The following is a 17,350-nucleotide window of genomic DNA, read 5'->3' on the forward strand; positions in this document are numbered from 1 at the left end:
TCTTCTGGTTTGTTGTATTTCCCATTTTTTCCTCCTCCAGCCTCTGGCCACCATTCCTTTTTGAGGCTGCATAGTATTCCACTGTGTGTGCATACTTCATGTTATTTATCCGCTCGTCAGCTGGTGGACGTTTGGGTTGTTTCTACTTTTTGGCCATTATGGATAATGCTGCTGTGGAAATCTGCATACAAGTTTTTGTGTGGACATATGTTTTTAATTCTCTTCAGTATGAAGACTTCAGTAGAATTGATGGGTCAAAGAGTAATTCTATGTCTTACTTTTTGAAGAACTTCCAGACTGTTTTCCAAAGCAGCTGTACCATTTAAATCCTATTGATTTCTTCTCTGATATTTTTATTACGTCTGCTTTTATTTTTTCTCTAAATATGAATCAGGAAAATTAATGCAGCTTCTTCAACAAATAAATTACAGGAAAATGATGCAGGGGATATAGGGGAAGTGTATACCTTATATAGACTTAAAAACACATCATCTGATCACAACATATGAATTTTATTTGGGAATATAGAGGGAACAGAATTGGCCACGTGTTTCTGGTTGTTCTGAAGGGTTATATATATATAGGGGTTTGTTATATTCACTGTTTATTTACATATATATTTAAAATTCTCCATATAAGGGTTTTAAAAATTCCACTGGAAGCCTTATGTGTTAAGGTCTGCAGACATGGAAGTGACTGCCCCATGGAAATACGTTCATACTCATAGACCCCTAGAAGTACGAGGCACAGGGAAGGCATGGGCAGGAGCCTCTGCTGTGGTCTCTGAGGGACAACAAGGCCCAGCAGGGCAGGCAGGCTTAGGCTGGCCAGTGTGAATAACTTCAGCAGGCTCTGGGGCATAGGGGCCATCTCTACCTGCCTCGTACCTGGACCTGGGGTGATTAGGGAAGGGTGGTATTTTCTCCTACAGTATCAGAACAGATAAGGTAAGCGGTTTGGAGTACGGGTTCTAGATTGGTAGTTTAATGGGCTGGCCATGGGAAAGGCAATCTTTTCCCAGTAAACCCCAGATGCTAGAGCATCAGTAAAAAAGAATATAAGAAAATATAATTAATGCATTCCGTATGCACAGATGGAGTCTTCCTTTGCTTCCCCAAAGGAAGAGCGCATGGGAACCTGGCACTCCTGGACCTGAGGAAACCCTGAAAGTATTGGTATCTGCAGATCTCCAAAAAGAGTTTGCCAATCTCTGTCTAAGACTGCAAGCCTGACCCCAGCATTCTGGGAGCCAAAGGAAGAAAGAGACTGCAGATCTCCTTGCTCAGTAAATTGGATTTCACTAAATACTCTGTTTGCCTAAGCAGTATTACCCAGTGTCCTGGAGCTTAGAAAAGTTCTGTTCTGATGTCTGAAGAAAATAAATTGCTTATTTTTCGGATGTCAGGGAGGAGTATTTGATGGCCAGTGTGGAATGAGGGGGTTATGGGATCACACTTCCCAACATGGTTTGAACCAATCGTTCTGTGTCTGCCTCTCCATCTCCTCTGCTTACCTCGAAACTTCAGATCGCTAACACAAGCCCTTCTAGGAGTCTGTGGTGTGGCTCAGCTGCCTCTGTAGGCATCTCTAGGAGTTAAACATTTTCCACTCTAAGTCAGTGCCATCTAACCCTAACCCAACCCTAACCCTAACTCTAACCCTTACTCTGACCCTCAAATGCTACCCTCTAACCCTAAAACACTAACCCTAGACCTAGCTGTAACCGTAACCATGACCCCTAACCTTGACCCTGACCCTGACCCTAAACCCTAACACTAATCCTAAACCCTAACCCCCAACCCTAACTCTAACCTTAACCTCCTAATCCTAACCCCCAACCATAACTCTCTAACCTTAACCTGCATAGCCGTGACCTCGTGAGGCTGCAGAAGCCACAGCCCCGAGTGGGCTTGTCGGTGAGACACACGTGCTCCACAGGCAGGGGCGGCTCGACACAGGCGCATTGCTCACTGAGCGGGGCTGCAGAACCAGGGCCAGCCCCCACGGAGGCCAGCACGCCTGCGCGGGGGCACCGGACACCGGGCCAATGGCAAGCCTGGACGCACGTGGCCCTTGCTGCTTCACGCCGGGTTTGCTGCCCTTGCGCCTTTACGCATGCGCACTAGCTTCCGGGCAAGCGCGCCGGACCGTTGCTCACCTGACCGCTCGAGCGCGCGCAGGACTGCACTGCGCAGGCGCGCTGCCCGGAGTCCCGCCTCCCCTCCCACCCCGCAGGGTTTGCTCCAATCAGGTGGCTCCCAAGGCGGCGGTGCTGGCGAGTCGAGAGGAAACGGCGGGAAGGCCCCTGGCGTCCGAGGCCGAGCGCGCCGCGGGAGCCATGGACCGGGCGGAGGAGGCGAGAGGTAGCGGTGGGAGGCTGAGAACGGTGCGCCGGGGGTTGAACTCCCCGAGGCGGGGCGGGTGGCGGCGGCTTCCTCCGCCCGGACCTGATGGCGCCGATGAGGCTCGGGGGGGTTTCCACAGAAGCTCTTCGGCCGCCCCGTCTCAAAGCCTGAAGCTGTGTCCCAGGGGCTCCCGTTTTGGTTGAAGTAATTAGTCACAAGGCGCCCTTTCCCTTCGTTCCACAGACCCCGTGCGCTCCCGGCCCCGGGGAATCCCTCGCGCGCCTCTCCCTGGAGCCCGCGGGCGTCCCGCGGAGGCGGGAAGGGAGGCCGAGGCGGCCGGTCGGGCGCGTCCGGAAGTCCGGGAGCTGCACGTTCTCCCGGCGTCTCCCCTTCCGGGCGCGGCGCGGCGCGGGGCGTTTCGCGGGGACTTTCACACTTAGACAGAGTGAACCGTCCGTGGCGTCCCTCCTGCTGTCCCTCGGCCTGTCACCGGTCCCGAGCGCGTCCGTGTGGCCGCGGGCCGGGTCCGAGGCAGGCGCCCTGTCGTGCCTGCGGTGATCGTGGCTCAGTGACAGCCCCAGCGAGGCACAGAGCGCGGAAACAGCCCAGACGCCTGCAGGGCGGCCTTTCGGTGTCGCGGTTCCGGGCTCCCCACATAACCTGGTGCATTCAGATGAGATGTGATCAGCGTTGCCGGTGCCTTATTCCAAACTGCTGTAACAGAAGGGCCATTATTTCTCGTAGTTTTCGAAACTAGAAGTTCGAGATCAATGTGCCATTCCGCTTCTGGTGGGGGCCTGCTTCCCGGTTATGGACTTCTGACTTCTCATTGTGACCTCACGTGGGGGGGGGGTTTGCTGCGGATCTCTCTGGGGTCTCTCTTAAGGGCACATCCCGTTGCCGAGGGCCCTACCTTGATGACCTAATCACCTCCCAAAGGCTGCACCTGCTAATGCAGTCACACTAGGGGGTTAGGATTTCAGCATACGAGTTATGTCTGTAGCAACCAGCTATGGAAGAAATTTAAAGGACAGGTTTTCAGTTTTAGTCTATCTGTTTTAAAAAGGAAGCAGGGATGTTACCTTGTTATCAGTGACACTGGATACATTTTAGTAAAAGGTCTATTAGTCTTCACCTAACTGACTGCAGTTATTACAAGAAATGGGAATAAATGGGGAAAGGGAATGTTGGTGTTTCCATTCCTTCTTCACGCTTTTTCACACATGCCAATTACTTGACTACTTTAAAACTTAATACAAAAATTTATGAGCAGTAATTTGTGTAAGATTTCAGATGGGACCAAAATGAGGGGACTCCGTCAACTCAAAAATAGGCATTTCATAAAATTTTATGCTTGATTTCTTTTTATGATTCATGTCATATGTTGAGATATGAATATATCCACACTTACACACACACACACACACACACACACACACGTATCTTGGATATTAGCTTTTAATTAAGCTAACTTTTAACCATTTGAGTTTCTTTTTAAAAATGTTTTAAAATCTCATCAATATATTTCAGCTAAGATGAAGAGCTGCTATTTTACAAGTACCTTTTGTTTTAAGAGGTGTTTTAACTTCAGGGCTCTGCTCTGTTGCCCAAGCTGAAGTGCAGTGGTACAATCACAGCTCACTGCGGCCTTGACCCTGGCCTCAAGCGATTCTCCCACCTCAGCCTCCTGAGTAGCTGGAATCACAGGTGAATGTCACCACGCCCAGATAATTTTTAAAAATTTTTATTTGTAGAGATGGGGTCTTGCTATGTTGCTCGGGCTGCTCTTGGACTCCTATACTCAAGCAGTCCTCCTGCCTCAGCTTCCCAAAAGTGGTGGGATTATGGATGTGAACCACTGAACCTGTCCTTCTGCAGGTATGCATGACTTTTTTGTTTTGTTTTGTTTTGTTTGTTTTTTGTTTTGTTTTTTTGAGACGGAGTTTCGCTCATTACCCAGGCTGGAGTGCAATGGCGCGATCACGGCTCACCGCAACCTGCGCCTCCTGGGTTCAGGCAATTCTGCCTCAGCCTCCTGAGTAGCTGGGATTACAGGCACGCACCACCATGCCCAGCTAATTTTTTGTATTAGTAGAGACGGGGTTTCACCATGTTGACCAGGATGGTCTCGATCCTTGACCTCGTGATCCACCCGCCTTGGCCTCCCAAAGTGCTGGGATTACAGGCTTGAGCCACCGCGCCCGGCGTATGCATGACTTTTAATGGCTGTAACCGATTTCATCCTGTGTGTGTGCTATAACTTACCTAACAAATCCCCTAAGGCATATTTAGGCTTCTTGCAGTTTTTCACTGTTATAAACAATATAGTGATGAAAACCTTGCCCATTATCCATATCCACACTTACTTAGGACATAGTCTTAGAAAAGAAGATGCACCCAAACTTTTGATGTTTACTATCAGAAAGTTTGTAAGGAGACACCTTAATTTTGCATATCTGGTTGACAAAGATGAACACATTTGAAAACATAGGTGATTGGTAAAAATGAAATCCTGGGCATCTTGTATACATCAGTGGAGAGTAATTTGGTAATATCAATGAAAACTGTGGCAAACTTTGATCAGGCCCCTCTGAGCCTTTTCAGCCACGCCTCAGCCTTGGCCTGTGATACGCTTTGGATCTGTGTCCTCACCCAGGTCTCATGTTGAATTCTAATCCCGAGTGTTGGCGGTGGGGCCTGGTGGGAGGTGGTTGGATCACAGGAGACCAATTCTATTTAGATAGGGACTACCTATCTTTTAACTAGATCTCTGAGCTCTGGGAAGAGGCCAAACTGAATTCCCGGTCTCCAAAAAGGGAGAATTATGAGGCTAGACCACATGGATGCTTTTAGAGTGCACTTAAAAAACATTTTTTTAAAGGTATTTCGAAGTGTCTAAAATATATTCTTCCTTAAAAACCCAAAGGTAGCCTTTGTTGCAATAACTATTAAAAAAGAAATCGGGTAACACAATACAAACACAAGCAGTTTAAGAGCTGAGATGAACTTGTCTGTTTACACTCTTAGGGTTGCATGAGGAAACCAGTTTTCTCTCCAAAAGGGAGTCTGGTGCCTTCTCCGTTTTCTTTAAGGAACCTCAGGCTGTTATAAACTATTTTAGGTCCCTCATGCAGCAGAGGGTGCAAGAGAAAGGAGAAACAGCAGAAGTAGATGAAGAAAACAGCATTCAGTCAACTGAGAAGAAAAAAAAATTTTTTTACTCATAAAACACAGGGTCCTAGGAGAGAGAAAAAAGAAAAACCATGAAGGCCTTTTTTTTTTTTTCTGAGACAGAGTCTCACTCTGTTGCCAGGCTGGAATGCAGTGGCAAGATCTCGGCTCACTGCAACCTCTGCCTCCCAGGTTCAAGCAAATCTCCTGCCTCAGCCGCCCAAGTAGCTGGGACTACAGGCACAAGCCATCACACCCAGCTAATTTTTGCATTTTTAGTAGAGACGGGGTTTCACCATGTTGGCCAGGATGGGCTCGATCTTTTGACCTCGTGATCCACCCGCCTCGGCCTCCCAGAGTGCTGGGATTACAGGCGTGAGCCACAGCGCCTGGCCTATAAAGGCCTTTTAAATACACACACACACACACACACACACACACACACACACACACACACACACCCCTTGGATATTAGCTTTTAATTAAGCTGACTTTTAACCATTTGAGCTTCTTTTAAAAAATCTTTTAAAATCTCAACGGGCCAGCGCGGTGGCTCATGCCTGTAATCCCAGCACTTTGGGAGGCCGAGGCGGGTGGATCACAAGGTCAAGAGATTAAGACCATCCTGGTTAATATGGTGAAACCCCGTCTACTAAAAATACAAAAAATTAGCTGGGCATGGTGGCGCATGCCTGTAATCCCAGCTACTCAGGAGGCTGAGGCAGGAGAATTGCCTGAACCCTGGAGGCGGAGGTTGCGGTGAGCTGAGATCGCGCCATTGCACTCCAGCCTGGGTAACAAGAGCGAAACTCCGTCTCAAAAAAAAAAAAAAAAAAAAAAAAAATCTCATCAACGTATTTCAGCTAGGACGAATAGCTGCTATTTTACAAGTAGCAAGTATCAAACCAGAAAGGTATTGATTTAGGAACCAAACCCAGGCTGTCATGGAAAACAGAAGACAGAACCTTAGCTATGGAACTGCAGTATGGGATGACAATCGTAGCTCTTTCAGTTTGACCTGGCTAGCAAAAAGGTGGCCTTGTTATGTAAATAAAGCCCCTTAAGCAGTCAAGATCAAAAATCTTCCCCTCACTTTTTTCCCCCACACCACCCCCTTTTTTGATGGGAATTTAACCACTTCAGAGGCCTTGTTCCACATAATTTGGAACTTTCCTTTGGATTTGATCAAGTGAGATAGAATTGGTCAAACCCAATGGGAAAAGGACCAAAACAGCAAAAACAGAAACAAACACCCAAAAAACCCCGTTAAGCAAAACAAACATATGATCTCCCAACTTAAGTGATTACTGAGCACTCTAATGGAAAGGAAAAATTAAGACCAGCTGGTTGTTAATCTTATCTTTAGTGAAGACAAACCCCAATTCAGTTACTTACCTAAGGATGGGTCTTAGGCTGAAGACTGCTGTCTATCATCTTAGAAGCAGGAAAAAAACCCTCAAACTTGTCTTCCCTGTTATGAGCGAGTTCCAACTCCAAGAAAGAAGAAAGAAAGAGAAAAAGAAAGAGAAAACAGGAAGGAAGGAAGGAGAGAAGGAGGGAGGGAGGAAGGAGAAAAGAAAGAGAAAAAAAAAGAGTTGTACAGCAAAATACACTTTGGATCTCAAACAGAGTTTGGAAGATGAGGGATTCCCTGGACAAGGGGCTTCCAGACCTCAGCAGATTGTCGTATTAGTTTGAGACATAAAGATAGCTCAAACTGCTACCAAGCACTGATAGGATATTTGTCAAAGGTCAGGGGCGCCGCTACTCAGCATCCCTTTGTGGTTGCCAAAATGTGAAAACCAAAAATTGAGACAGGTCTCAGTCAATTTAGGAAGTTTATTTTGCCTAAGTGAGGGACGCGTGCCTGTGACACAGCCTCAGAGGTCCTGATGACATATGCCCGGGGTGGCAGGGTGGTCAGAGCACAGGTTGCTTTTGCGGTTTTTAGGGAGACATGAGACGTGAATCAGCATATGTAAGATGAACATCGGTTCCATCTGGAAAAGTGGGACAACTCGAAGCAAAAGTGAGACAGCTTGAAGCAGTGCCGGGCGGGGGGGGCGTCTTCAAGGTCATAAATAGATAAAAGACAAATGGCTGCATTCTTGTGAGTTTCTGATGAGCCTTCCAAAGGAGACAATCAGATATCCATTTATCTCAGTGAGCAGAGGGATGACTTTGAATTGATTTATTTTTAAAGATTTATTTTATAAAAAGATTGATTTTCCTTTCACAATGTTAATGCCATAAATAGTAATTTCTTCAACCTACTAATTTATTAGGATGTTAAAAATAGGTTCCAATAATGATTATAAAAAATTAATATGAAATATTATTTTATGGGGAGATTTCTGATTTGGTATTGGTTGTATATAGGAAAGCTATTTGTGTTTATAATGCTTTAACCTAACATCTTAATGCATTTTGTTACTAATCCTTATGGTTTTGTAGAAAACTCTCTTAAGAACTTCCTAGATTATGCCATCTGCCAGTTACAGTGACTTTTGACTCCTTGCTCCAGTTTTTTATGCCGTCATTTTTTTTTATTTGACTTACTACATCAGGAGCTTTGACCTTACTTTGAATAGCCTCAGCAGTGAGAGTACACCCCTGCCCTCACCCAGAGTTTTGCAAAGAGGATATCTGGAATGCTTTTACCCTAATAGGGAAGAGCTGACCGTAGAGGAGCCCAGTTCATCTAGTGCACTGTCCACCTCAGGACAAGGAGCAGGGGCACCACTCTGGCTGGAGGCCTGCCCCTGGCCCACGTCAGTCCCAGTCCCGGGCTGTCAGATCCTTCCTCTGGCCTCTCGCCCTGCTGGATTCTGAAATGCTTGGTTTTGTCTCCACAGGGCAGGACACATCCTCGCAGAAAATTGAAGACTTGATGGAAATGGTGAAAAAGCTGCAGAAAGGTCATGTGTCTCCTCTGTGTGAGGCTCAGCCTTACGTTTGGGCCACGCTGATGTGGGTTCAATTTCAGACCCCACAACGTACAAATGGGAAATAATCCTCTTCACCTTTTCTTTCTTTTAAAATTTAATTACTTAAACTAAAAATAGGGCTCCATGATTCAAAATTAAAGAAGCAAAGGGGTATAGAAGGCAAAATGTTTTCCAAAAACCTTGTCCCAAAGTTCTCGCTGACTAGGCTCCCGCCAGCCATGTTCCCACATCACGGTGGGTCTTTGCACTGACTACCTCCCACCCCCACCCAGAGAGCTTCAGGGCCTACCCCCGCCGCTTGATTTGGGGCTGTCATGACACCTTCTCATATCCGAGGAGCACTTCCCACCTCTTTGCTCTTTAACCCCCCTTGCCCTACTTCTTTTTCTCCTAAACAGAGTTAGCACAGCCCCACTCAGTGTGTCATTGTGTCTATTCCCAGTCTCACCCTGCGAGGGCCCCACACGGCAGCTGCTCGCAGTAGGTGCTCAATAGATCTGTGTTGCATGAAAGCGGCAGAGACACAAGGCTGGCCGCCGCCCCACCTCTGCCTGCCCTGTCAACTCAACCTCCTTTCTCCCTGCAGTGGGAAGCCTTGAGCCCCAAGTTGAGGTCCTGATTAACCGGATTAATGAGGTCCAGCAAGGTGAGTTCAGGGGCCTTGGCTGCCAGCTAGGACCAGCTGTATGGTTTCTGGGGCTCAGTGCCAAATGAGAGTGCAGGGTCCCTCGTCCAGAGTTACTGGTTATTCGCAACAGCAGAGCCTTAAATTCAGTACAGGACATTTCTGCATGCAGCTGCCATAGTCATATGCCCATGATCCTGGCCCTGCTATCAGCAGAGCCTGGCAAGAAGAGTCTGGACTCTGGAAGCCTTGTTTCCTACTCTATAAAGTCTAGGCGCCTATAGGTTTACCTGAAGGCAAATGAGAAATGTCACTGTTGGCAAGAGAATAGTGCAGCTGGAGGCTGCACTCACACAATGTCTTTCTGATCTCTGATGAAGCAAAAAAGAAGGCCAATGAAGACCTAGGAGAGGCCCGGACCATCTGTGAGGACCTGCAGAAGGAACTGGACTCACGTAAGGGAGCCAGGGTCACCCAGAGGTCCCCACAGTGTCTCAAGCCTCCCCAACCCTGTATTCCAGATGATCAGCATCCTTGCCATGGCCAAGGGCCCTGTACCCTATCCTGCCGATCTCCCCCTCTCCTCTCTGCTTGTGGGAGTGTTCAGAAAGCACCCTCCAGCCTTACTCCCGCCGCAGGGCTAGGTGCTGACTCTGCTTCCGTGGATAATACAGGTTCCTCTTTCCTCATGTCATCAGCTCTGAGTTAGAATGTCCCCAGACAAGATGACTGGCATTCCCCAGACATCCCATCTAGAGATGGCATCCTGCCTCCCTCTGGTCTTGTGCCCCTCCCTATTTGATGTATTTCTTCACAGCCCTTAATCTCACTTCGTGGGTGTTTGTATTTTTTCTCTCCTCCCCACGTAAAAGCATGGACATCCTGCAGGGCCCTCACAGCCACCCTCTGTAAATGTGAAGGCCCTTTGGTACTTACAGGGAATGTGGGCACCAGAGGATAGGGAGGGGCTCACCTAGAGGGGTTCGCATTTGGGTTGGGGGCAAGGCTGTGCCCAACTTCCCATGTGACTGTGAGCAAGCTCCATCCCTGAGGGCGCAGTGAGTAGTCCCTGATGCCCAAATGCATCACTGTTTTCCAGTGCACGGAGAGAAAGTACGCCTGAAGGAGATCTTGAGCAAAAAGCAAGGTATCTGCAGCTCCCCTCTCTCCAGGCTTGTGCCTTTGCCACCCCACAGAAGCCCACTCTTCCTATGGCAGCTGAAGCCTTTTGAAGCTTGCCTACCTCCTGTAGCTTCCACCAGACTTGCAGTAAATTTTAAAGCTCAATCAGGTGTCCATAGATCTGACACGATCTGGCCCCGTTCCCCCTACCACAACCCAGTACCCTGGCAGGTTCTCACAGGGCCCTGTTGCTCTCCCTGTAGAGACCCTGAGGATCCTCCGGCTGCGCTGCCAGGGGAAGGAAAGTGAGGCACAGAGGTAAGAGCTTCCGGCTGAGCCTAACTCTGCCCCGCCTCTTTATTCTGGTAGAGCAGAAAGACGCAGGAAGATGAGTGTCAGGCCCACAGCTCTCATTCTCTCCCTCTAAACAGTGGAGTGTCCAAAGAGTGTCTTTCCCCTTCGGCTCCAACAGCAGGCTGTAGTGTTGAGGGTAACTGTCTCAATGGCATAGACACTCATTTGCCAAATTATCAATTAAATTTCTTCAGCTGCTTTTTGTTCTTTGCCTTTTACTCTGTCATACTCTTTGTCTATCCACTCATCTGTTCCTTTAGGCATTGAACCAACCATTTGTCCATTGTCTCTCCATCCATTATCTTTTTATCCACCCAATTATTTGTCCATCCATTTCTCCACTTCCTGAATGCTTATTGAGCTTATTTTCTTACCAGAGGCCCCAGGCCCTGGCACACTGAGTTTTCAGCTCTTCGGGGAAACCAGCTGATATGATGTGTGTGCATTTGCTTACTTGACCACGTCTGCACTAATCTCTCTCAACCTGACAACAGTCCTTACAGGGGGCAAATGCTCACATTACCCCCTACCCATCACATGTTACAGAGAAGGACCTTAATGTAGGAGGGAAAAAATAGCCTTAGTACAGGGAGGCAGAAACCCCAGCCCAGCACCCTCCCTGGGCTTAAGAGAACATGGCTGAGGGCTGCCTTGCCTCTCCCAGGAAGCATACCATGTTGCAGGAGTGCAAGGAGAGAATTTCTGCTCTGAACTTACAGATCGAAGAAGAGAAGAAAAAACAGAGACAGCTGAGGTAAACCTTAGCACCTGAGGCAGGGGGGTTGGATGGCTGGTAGTTGGGGTATAATATCAAAGATGGGGGTTAGAAGAGCTGGCTACACTGAGCCTTGGAGGGTTAAGGTGGTGAAGATGCTCCCAGTGGAGCAAGACCATGGGCAAAGCACCCCAAGGTCTGTGCCACAAGACCCACTGACGTGGACAGGCTGTGACGGTGATGATCTCGGCCCATATCCCTCATGCCTGTGGTTGGCCCCCAGGTTGGCTTTCGAGGAACAGCTGGAAGATCTGATGGGCCAACACAAGGACCTCTGGGACTTCCACGTGAGTCCCTCAAAGCCACTCCTCCGGCTTCCACATCTTCCCTAGCAGCACCAGGCCCAAAGGGTCACTTCTTCCTCTCACCTGCCGCATCCAGTCCCTGAACAAGCCCTGGTGGTGCTAAGATCAACATTGCCCGGATGCAGTCCCTTGTCACCAGCCTTGTGGCCCTGCTACCCTCCTGGGTCCACTCAGTGGTCAGGGGGATCTCTGATCAAACCAAGGTCAAGTCTTCCATCAATGTCCGTGGATGTGTTTGGGACCATCACGGGCACAAGGGAGACAATGAGGATAAGCAGCCAGTGTTTGCCCCCCAGGAGGATCCCAGGCACTGAGCGAGAAAGTAGACAGTGAGTGTTGGAAGGGAAGGGCTCAGTGAGGAGGCCCCACCGGGACTGAGGGGAGTGGGGAGGAGCTGCAGAGCCAAGCTGGTACCTGATCCTCCAGAAAACAGCCAGGACTCAGTGTTTGAAGGTTTATCTGTTGTAAATAGCAATCCATGAGCCTCCCCACTGCAGCACTGCAGGGATGTAGGATGACCAGTGCCATGGGCCTGAGGCTGGCTGTGGCTGGTATGCACAGAGGGGCGGAGTTGTTGGAAGTGAGGCATGGTGAGCAAGTACAAGACGAGATCCAGATAGCCTTCTTTGAGGCATGGGGGAAAACCAAGAGGTGTGGACAGACCTCTTTTCTGCCCGCCTCAGAGGCCAGAGCGGCTAGCAAGAGAGATTTGCACCCTGGACAACAGCAAGGAGCAGCTGCTCAAGGAAGGTGAGTCCAGGGAAGGTGGATGGCCCTTACGTGACCTCACATACCCTCGTGTGCTCACCTGCCCCTTCGTGCTGCAGAGAAGATGGTCGAGGCGAAGCTGGAAGATGTGAAGCAACAGCTGTGCTCCCTGTGTGGTGCTGAGGGCCCCTCCATGCTTGATGAGGGGCTCTTTCTCCGAAGCCAGGAGGCAGCAGCCACAGTGTAAGATGTGGAGGTGAAGGCGGGGGAGGAGGGAGTGACCAGTGCTAACCACCCCCTCCTGGGCCCCCCAGGCAGCTGTTTGAGGAAGAGCACAGAAAGGCTGAGGAGCTCCTAGCAGCTGCTGCCCAGCGCCACCAGCAGCTGCAGCAGAAGTGCCAGCAACTGCAGCAGAAGCAGCAGAGGTGTGTGTGGAGGCCCTGTCCCCTCAACCCCCACCAGGAAAGTGACCAATGTTGTATCTCCTCTCTCAACCTTCTATCTCTGACTCTTGAAAACCTCTTGTCCCCCTTTCCTTTCCTTCCTTCCTCCATCCTACCTCTTCCTGTCCAGGCTGAAGGAGGAGCTGGAAAAGCGAGGAACACAGGTCCCTGCCCAAGCCCACAGCATGCAAGAGGAAGAGGCTGGCCCAGGAGATGCGGTAAGCCACAGAACTGGGTGGCAGGGAACAGACAGCTACTGAAGGGATGGGGGAAGGGCAGGAGGACACAGGAGGGTGTCACGGGACTCCTCAGAGGATGGTCTGTGGGGAGAGGCTTTCCCATAGGCTGTCCACCAAGGTGGTGATGGGGTAGGAGGCGACCGTGTGGCCGTGGGGTGAGTGTAGATTCCCATCCTGAACCCTAACCTCCTGCAGGCCGGTCCCAAGCCCCTGAAAGCCCGTGAGGAGAAAGCCCTGGAGCTGCACACCCAGCAGGGCTTGATGTCCTCATAGGCCAGGAGGATACGCTCCACCCCTGACCTCGGCCCAAGGCGCTAATAAAGGAGCTATTTTGAAACAGCCCATCTCGGCTGAGTCTACTGTTGAGGAGTAGGAGTCGGGCTTAAGACCTCCAGGCTCCTGTGACTGATTGAAGCCTTTGCTTGACTCTGCCGCTTGGTCTGGGCCAGAGATATACCACAGGTTTTCAGTAAATGCTTCCTTAACCTCCCGGTCTCTGGGTCCCCAGGCAGAGGGGTGCGCACCTGAGATGCTCTCACAGTGTGCCCAGGAGGTGTGGAACCCACTTCCATACACACATATACACATCTTGTGGTTATTTCTTCAATTCCTTCATTACAGGTCTGGACTACAGACTCCCAGAAATCAAAAAAAAAGAAAGAAAGAAAAATGACAACCAGTGAGCTGGGATTCAAAATCAGTCAGTTCCATGTGGTAGTCCCCACCAGTTAGTTGTGGAGTTTGTGCTCTCAGGGACACAAAATGTATAACTGAGGCACTTTTGGACAGGAGCATGATAGAAGTCCTCAGCGCAGGGAGTCGGTCAGCTAGGATATAAAGCACGTGCCTCTGATGCATGTTTCAAATTCACTGAAATGCATTGATCCAATTAAGGCCAGTGATGGGAGCCAAAGTCTGCATCTCCTGAATCAGAATACATTGAATTAATGACAGAGAGATCTCTTTTCTTGATAGGCTCCCAGACCGGGTAAACCAGTGACATGGCAGAGTTGAGAGGCTCACTGGAGAGCACCGTTTCCGAGGAAAAATGGAACATGGCAAAGTACAGAAATTCTTCAGTCAGTCCAGGAGAGATGAGTTCTCTAAGATGCAGTTAGTCATACCTGTTTTAAACAAACTGGCAATACACTATCAAACATGACTTAAATCAAGTGGGAGTTAGAAAGTACATTGAGCTGAATGTCAATAAAGGCATCACATTTTAAACTGCAAAAAAATCAACCAATGATTGTTCAGTTAATGAATAAAAGGCCTTTGACACAGTTCAACACCTATTCATGTGAAAAAAAAAAAAAAAGACTCATAAGAAAATAAATAGGCAACTTCCCTTAGATTTATTTGTGAAATGTTTAAAGAATTTCATGTTGGGAATAATACAAGAATGTCTGCAATATTCAAATACTAATCACACTGAAAGTTCACTGTAATACAGTGGAATAGTTAAGCCATGGATTTATGGCTGTATGCTCTATGAATCTCAAATAATCTACAGATAAATTTCAGAACATCTAAATGAGTGTAAAAGTTTGCTAAATATAAGTCAATATTTTATTGCATTTTAGGTTTTGGGGTACATGTGAAGAACATGCAAGATTGTTGCATAGGTACACACGGCCGTGTAATGTGCTGCCTTCCTCCCCGTCACCTATATCTGGCATTTCTCCCCATGCTATCGCTCCCCACCTCCCCACCCCCCGCTGTCCCTCCCCTATTTCCCCCCTGACAGACCCCAGTGTGTGATGCTCCCCTCCCTGTGTCCGTCACTCATAGGTGGGTGTTGAACAATATAGGTCAATATTTTAAAATCACCTTTATGTCTCAGTGCGAGAGCAAAGGACCCACAAAATACATCATTTAAGAATCTACAGCTGGTTGATAGAAAAGGATAAAATGCAGCAGTGACAATGTAATGACATGCGTCAGGTACGGATGACCGTCTCAGCCACAGGCTGCCTCCCAGTGAAGGGTCGGGGGAGGCTGGCGTGAGCTGTATTTTTTCTCTTGCAAGGTTGTGTCAGAATGTACTTCCTCAGATGAGAAACCAGCTGTGTGCATAGAATACCTCAGAGTGGGGGAGCTGTTCTGGTTCTCTACACTCTATTTGGAGCTGTAGTGTAGGAGTATAGCGTCAGCTGGGCTGCTTACATACCCTGCTGGTCATGTGGACATAGTCTCACTGTTAACCAGCTCCCAGCAGAAGATCACCTATGTTTTCACCAACACCAGGTGGGAACCTGTTTAATTGTCACTTTTACTACTACCAATAGCGATGGTGATGAGATGGTACCAACCACACCCAAACTCAGCTTGGATTCACTTATTAATCTGTATATTTGACACCTCAATTAGGAGTCACTGCCATGCAGGCACATCTCATTACAGCCAAATAGCTCAGCCCGTTGCATACCTGCTAGAATAGCCAGCTACACAAAGCAAAAATCAACTTTAAAATACAAACAGTATTATAAAAATATTATGTACCAAGGAATTAATATAGTGACAGATGTATATTATTTCCCCAGAAAAACTAGAGAAAATTTAAAAGATCTGAGTAAATGGAGAGATAAGTCATGTTCATTAATTAGAAACTCAATTCTGTAAACATGCCATTCCTGCCTAAGGACATATGAGCCCATTATAATTTCAATAAAATTTTGCAGAAACCTCTTGCATTCCAGACATACTGTTCCTTATAAAAGAGTGGTCCAAATTCCACTCGGTAGTCAGGATCAATCACCCCAGCCTGTAAATCCCTCTTTGCTGCTTGATTCAGAGGCATGAGTAGCCCGACGTGGCCAGTGGGAGCCTTGCAGTTCGGTGGAATCACTAGGGTGTCTCTGAGTGGAAGAATTTCCCCCTTCAGAAGTAAGACCTGAGAGCACAATCATGAGAGCAGGATGCAAAACCTTTGCTAGCGGGTTGCTAGGGGCGATAATGGGGCCGCTAGTCTCGTGTTGGTCCCTTGATTTTGAACTTGTGAATTATGGCTACAGGAGAAACTACTAAACATTGGGTACTGATTCAGAGCATATACAGCCTTCTAGAGAACCTTGTTCCAGCCCTACAAGGTATTGCCACCCGGCTGATACTTTGAGTCTTCAAAAGGCCACTCCATTAGTCTTTCAAACCAGCTGCTTCAGGATGGTGGGGAACATGGTAAGACAAGTTGGTTCCCTGAGCGTGGACCCACGGAGGTGCCTCCTTTGCTGTGAAGACTTGTTCCTTGATCAGCAGTCCTGTGTTGTAATACCATGGTCGTGGAAGAGGCGTTCTGTAAGTCCACCAGTAGTAGTGACGGCAGAAGCGTGGCCTGCAAGCAAATGTGTAAACAGATGTGTCGTTGTCATTCATTGTTCTGTCTGGAGGTGTAGTCACCACTGACAGTAACCAGGGCACTGTAGTAACCATTTCACTTGTCAGGATGCACAATGCTGGACTCCTGAAAGAGGCATTGAATAAAACTAATTTCCCTGATATGCCCAAGATAGATGACTTAATGAAGAGTCAGAGTGGTCTCCTAAAAGAACCCCTTTCCAAATTTCAGTTCAGCAGTGGACCCCTAAATAGGTCTCTACCTGGTCACAGCCCTTACTTACTCTCCTAATTGAAGGGTTCTTTATAGACTCGCCCTTTATACCAACTTGAAAAACCTTCCCATCACCCTTTCCTATGTTTAAAGTGGGGTATGTCTCATCTCTACGTATACAAATACTGCTTATAAATGAGGATCTTTAATAATTTTCCTGTGTTTGTAACATTTTGTTCCTGTCCCCATCCCATAAGGGCTATACAGGCCAGGTCCAGTAACTGTGAATTGTCCCATGGGCCAGATAGCTGCCCATCTGTAGTAGGACCCATGTAAGCCTAACTTTCACCATCCCTGAGTCCTTCCTGAATATTTCTTTTTTTTTTTTTTTTTTAAGATTTTTTTTTTTTTTTTTTTTGAGACGGAGTTTCGCTCTTGATACCCAGGCTGGAGTGCAATGGCGCGATCTCGGCTCACCGCAACCTCCGCCTCCTGGGTTCAGGCAATTCTCCTGCCTCAGCCTCCTGAGTAGCTGGGATTACAGGCACGCGCCACCGTGCCCAGCTAATTTTTTGTATTAGTAGAGACGGGGTTTCACCATGTTGACCAGGATGGTCTCGATCTCTTGACCTCGTGATCTACCCGCCTCAGCCTCCCAAAGTGCTGGGATTACAGGCTTGAGCCACCGCGCCCGGCCTAGATTTTTTTTAACTTAAGATATATGGCATCTTAAATTAAGGTCAAGTATCAAGGGATAGTTTTTTTTTT

At 48.1% G+C, this 17,350-nt stretch overlaps 1 protein-coding gene across 4 annotated transcripts in view; it reads left to right on the forward strand.

Annotated features, from left to right (window-relative positions):
• SYCE1 (synaptonemal complex central element protein 1) overlaps positions 1-16,577 on the forward strand; it is a 68,857-nt gene extending 52,280 nt beyond the window's left edge. For 2 of the 4 annotated variants that reach the window (XM_064371820.1, XM_064371818.1), the window contains exons 3-14: positions 8,372-8,434; positions 9,051-9,110; positions 9,470-9,544; positions 10,189-10,236; positions 10,475-10,529; positions 11,230-11,319; positions 11,564-11,627; positions 12,329-12,395; positions 12,473-12,596; positions 12,668-12,778; positions 12,927-13,014; positions 14,011-16,577. In XM_064371820.1, the coding sequence (XP_064227890.1) occupies positions 8,407-8,434; positions 9,051-9,110; positions 9,470-9,544; positions 10,189-10,236; positions 10,475-10,529; positions 11,230-11,319; positions 11,564-11,627; positions 12,329-12,395; positions 12,473-12,596; positions 12,668-12,778; positions 12,927-13,014; positions 14,011-14,049 (849 nt within the window). In that variant the 5' untranslated portion in view covers positions 8,372-8,406 and the 3' untranslated portion in view covers positions 14,050-16,577. Of the gene's footprint in view, positions 1-2,255; positions 2,364-8,371; positions 8,435-9,050; positions 9,111-9,469; positions 9,545-10,188; positions 10,237-10,474; positions 10,530-11,229; positions 11,320-11,563; positions 11,628-12,328; positions 12,396-12,472; positions 12,597-12,667; positions 12,779-12,926; positions 13,015-13,230; positions 13,372-14,010 lie in introns of those variants that run through there. The other 2 variants (XM_064371819.1, XM_012474231.3) reach the window with 2 other exon arrangements.
• Positions 16,578-17,350: the final 773 nt, after the last annotated feature.

This window comes from Aotus nancymaae, unplaced genomic scaffold (assembly GCF_030222135.1).
Source record: "Aotus nancymaae isolate 86718 unplaced genomic scaffold, 86718_ANA_hifiasm-v0.15.2.pri h1tg000193l, whole genome shotgun sequence".
Taxonomy (NCBI): domain Eukaryota; kingdom Metazoa; phylum Chordata; class Mammalia; order Primates; family Aotidae; genus Aotus; species Aotus nancymaae.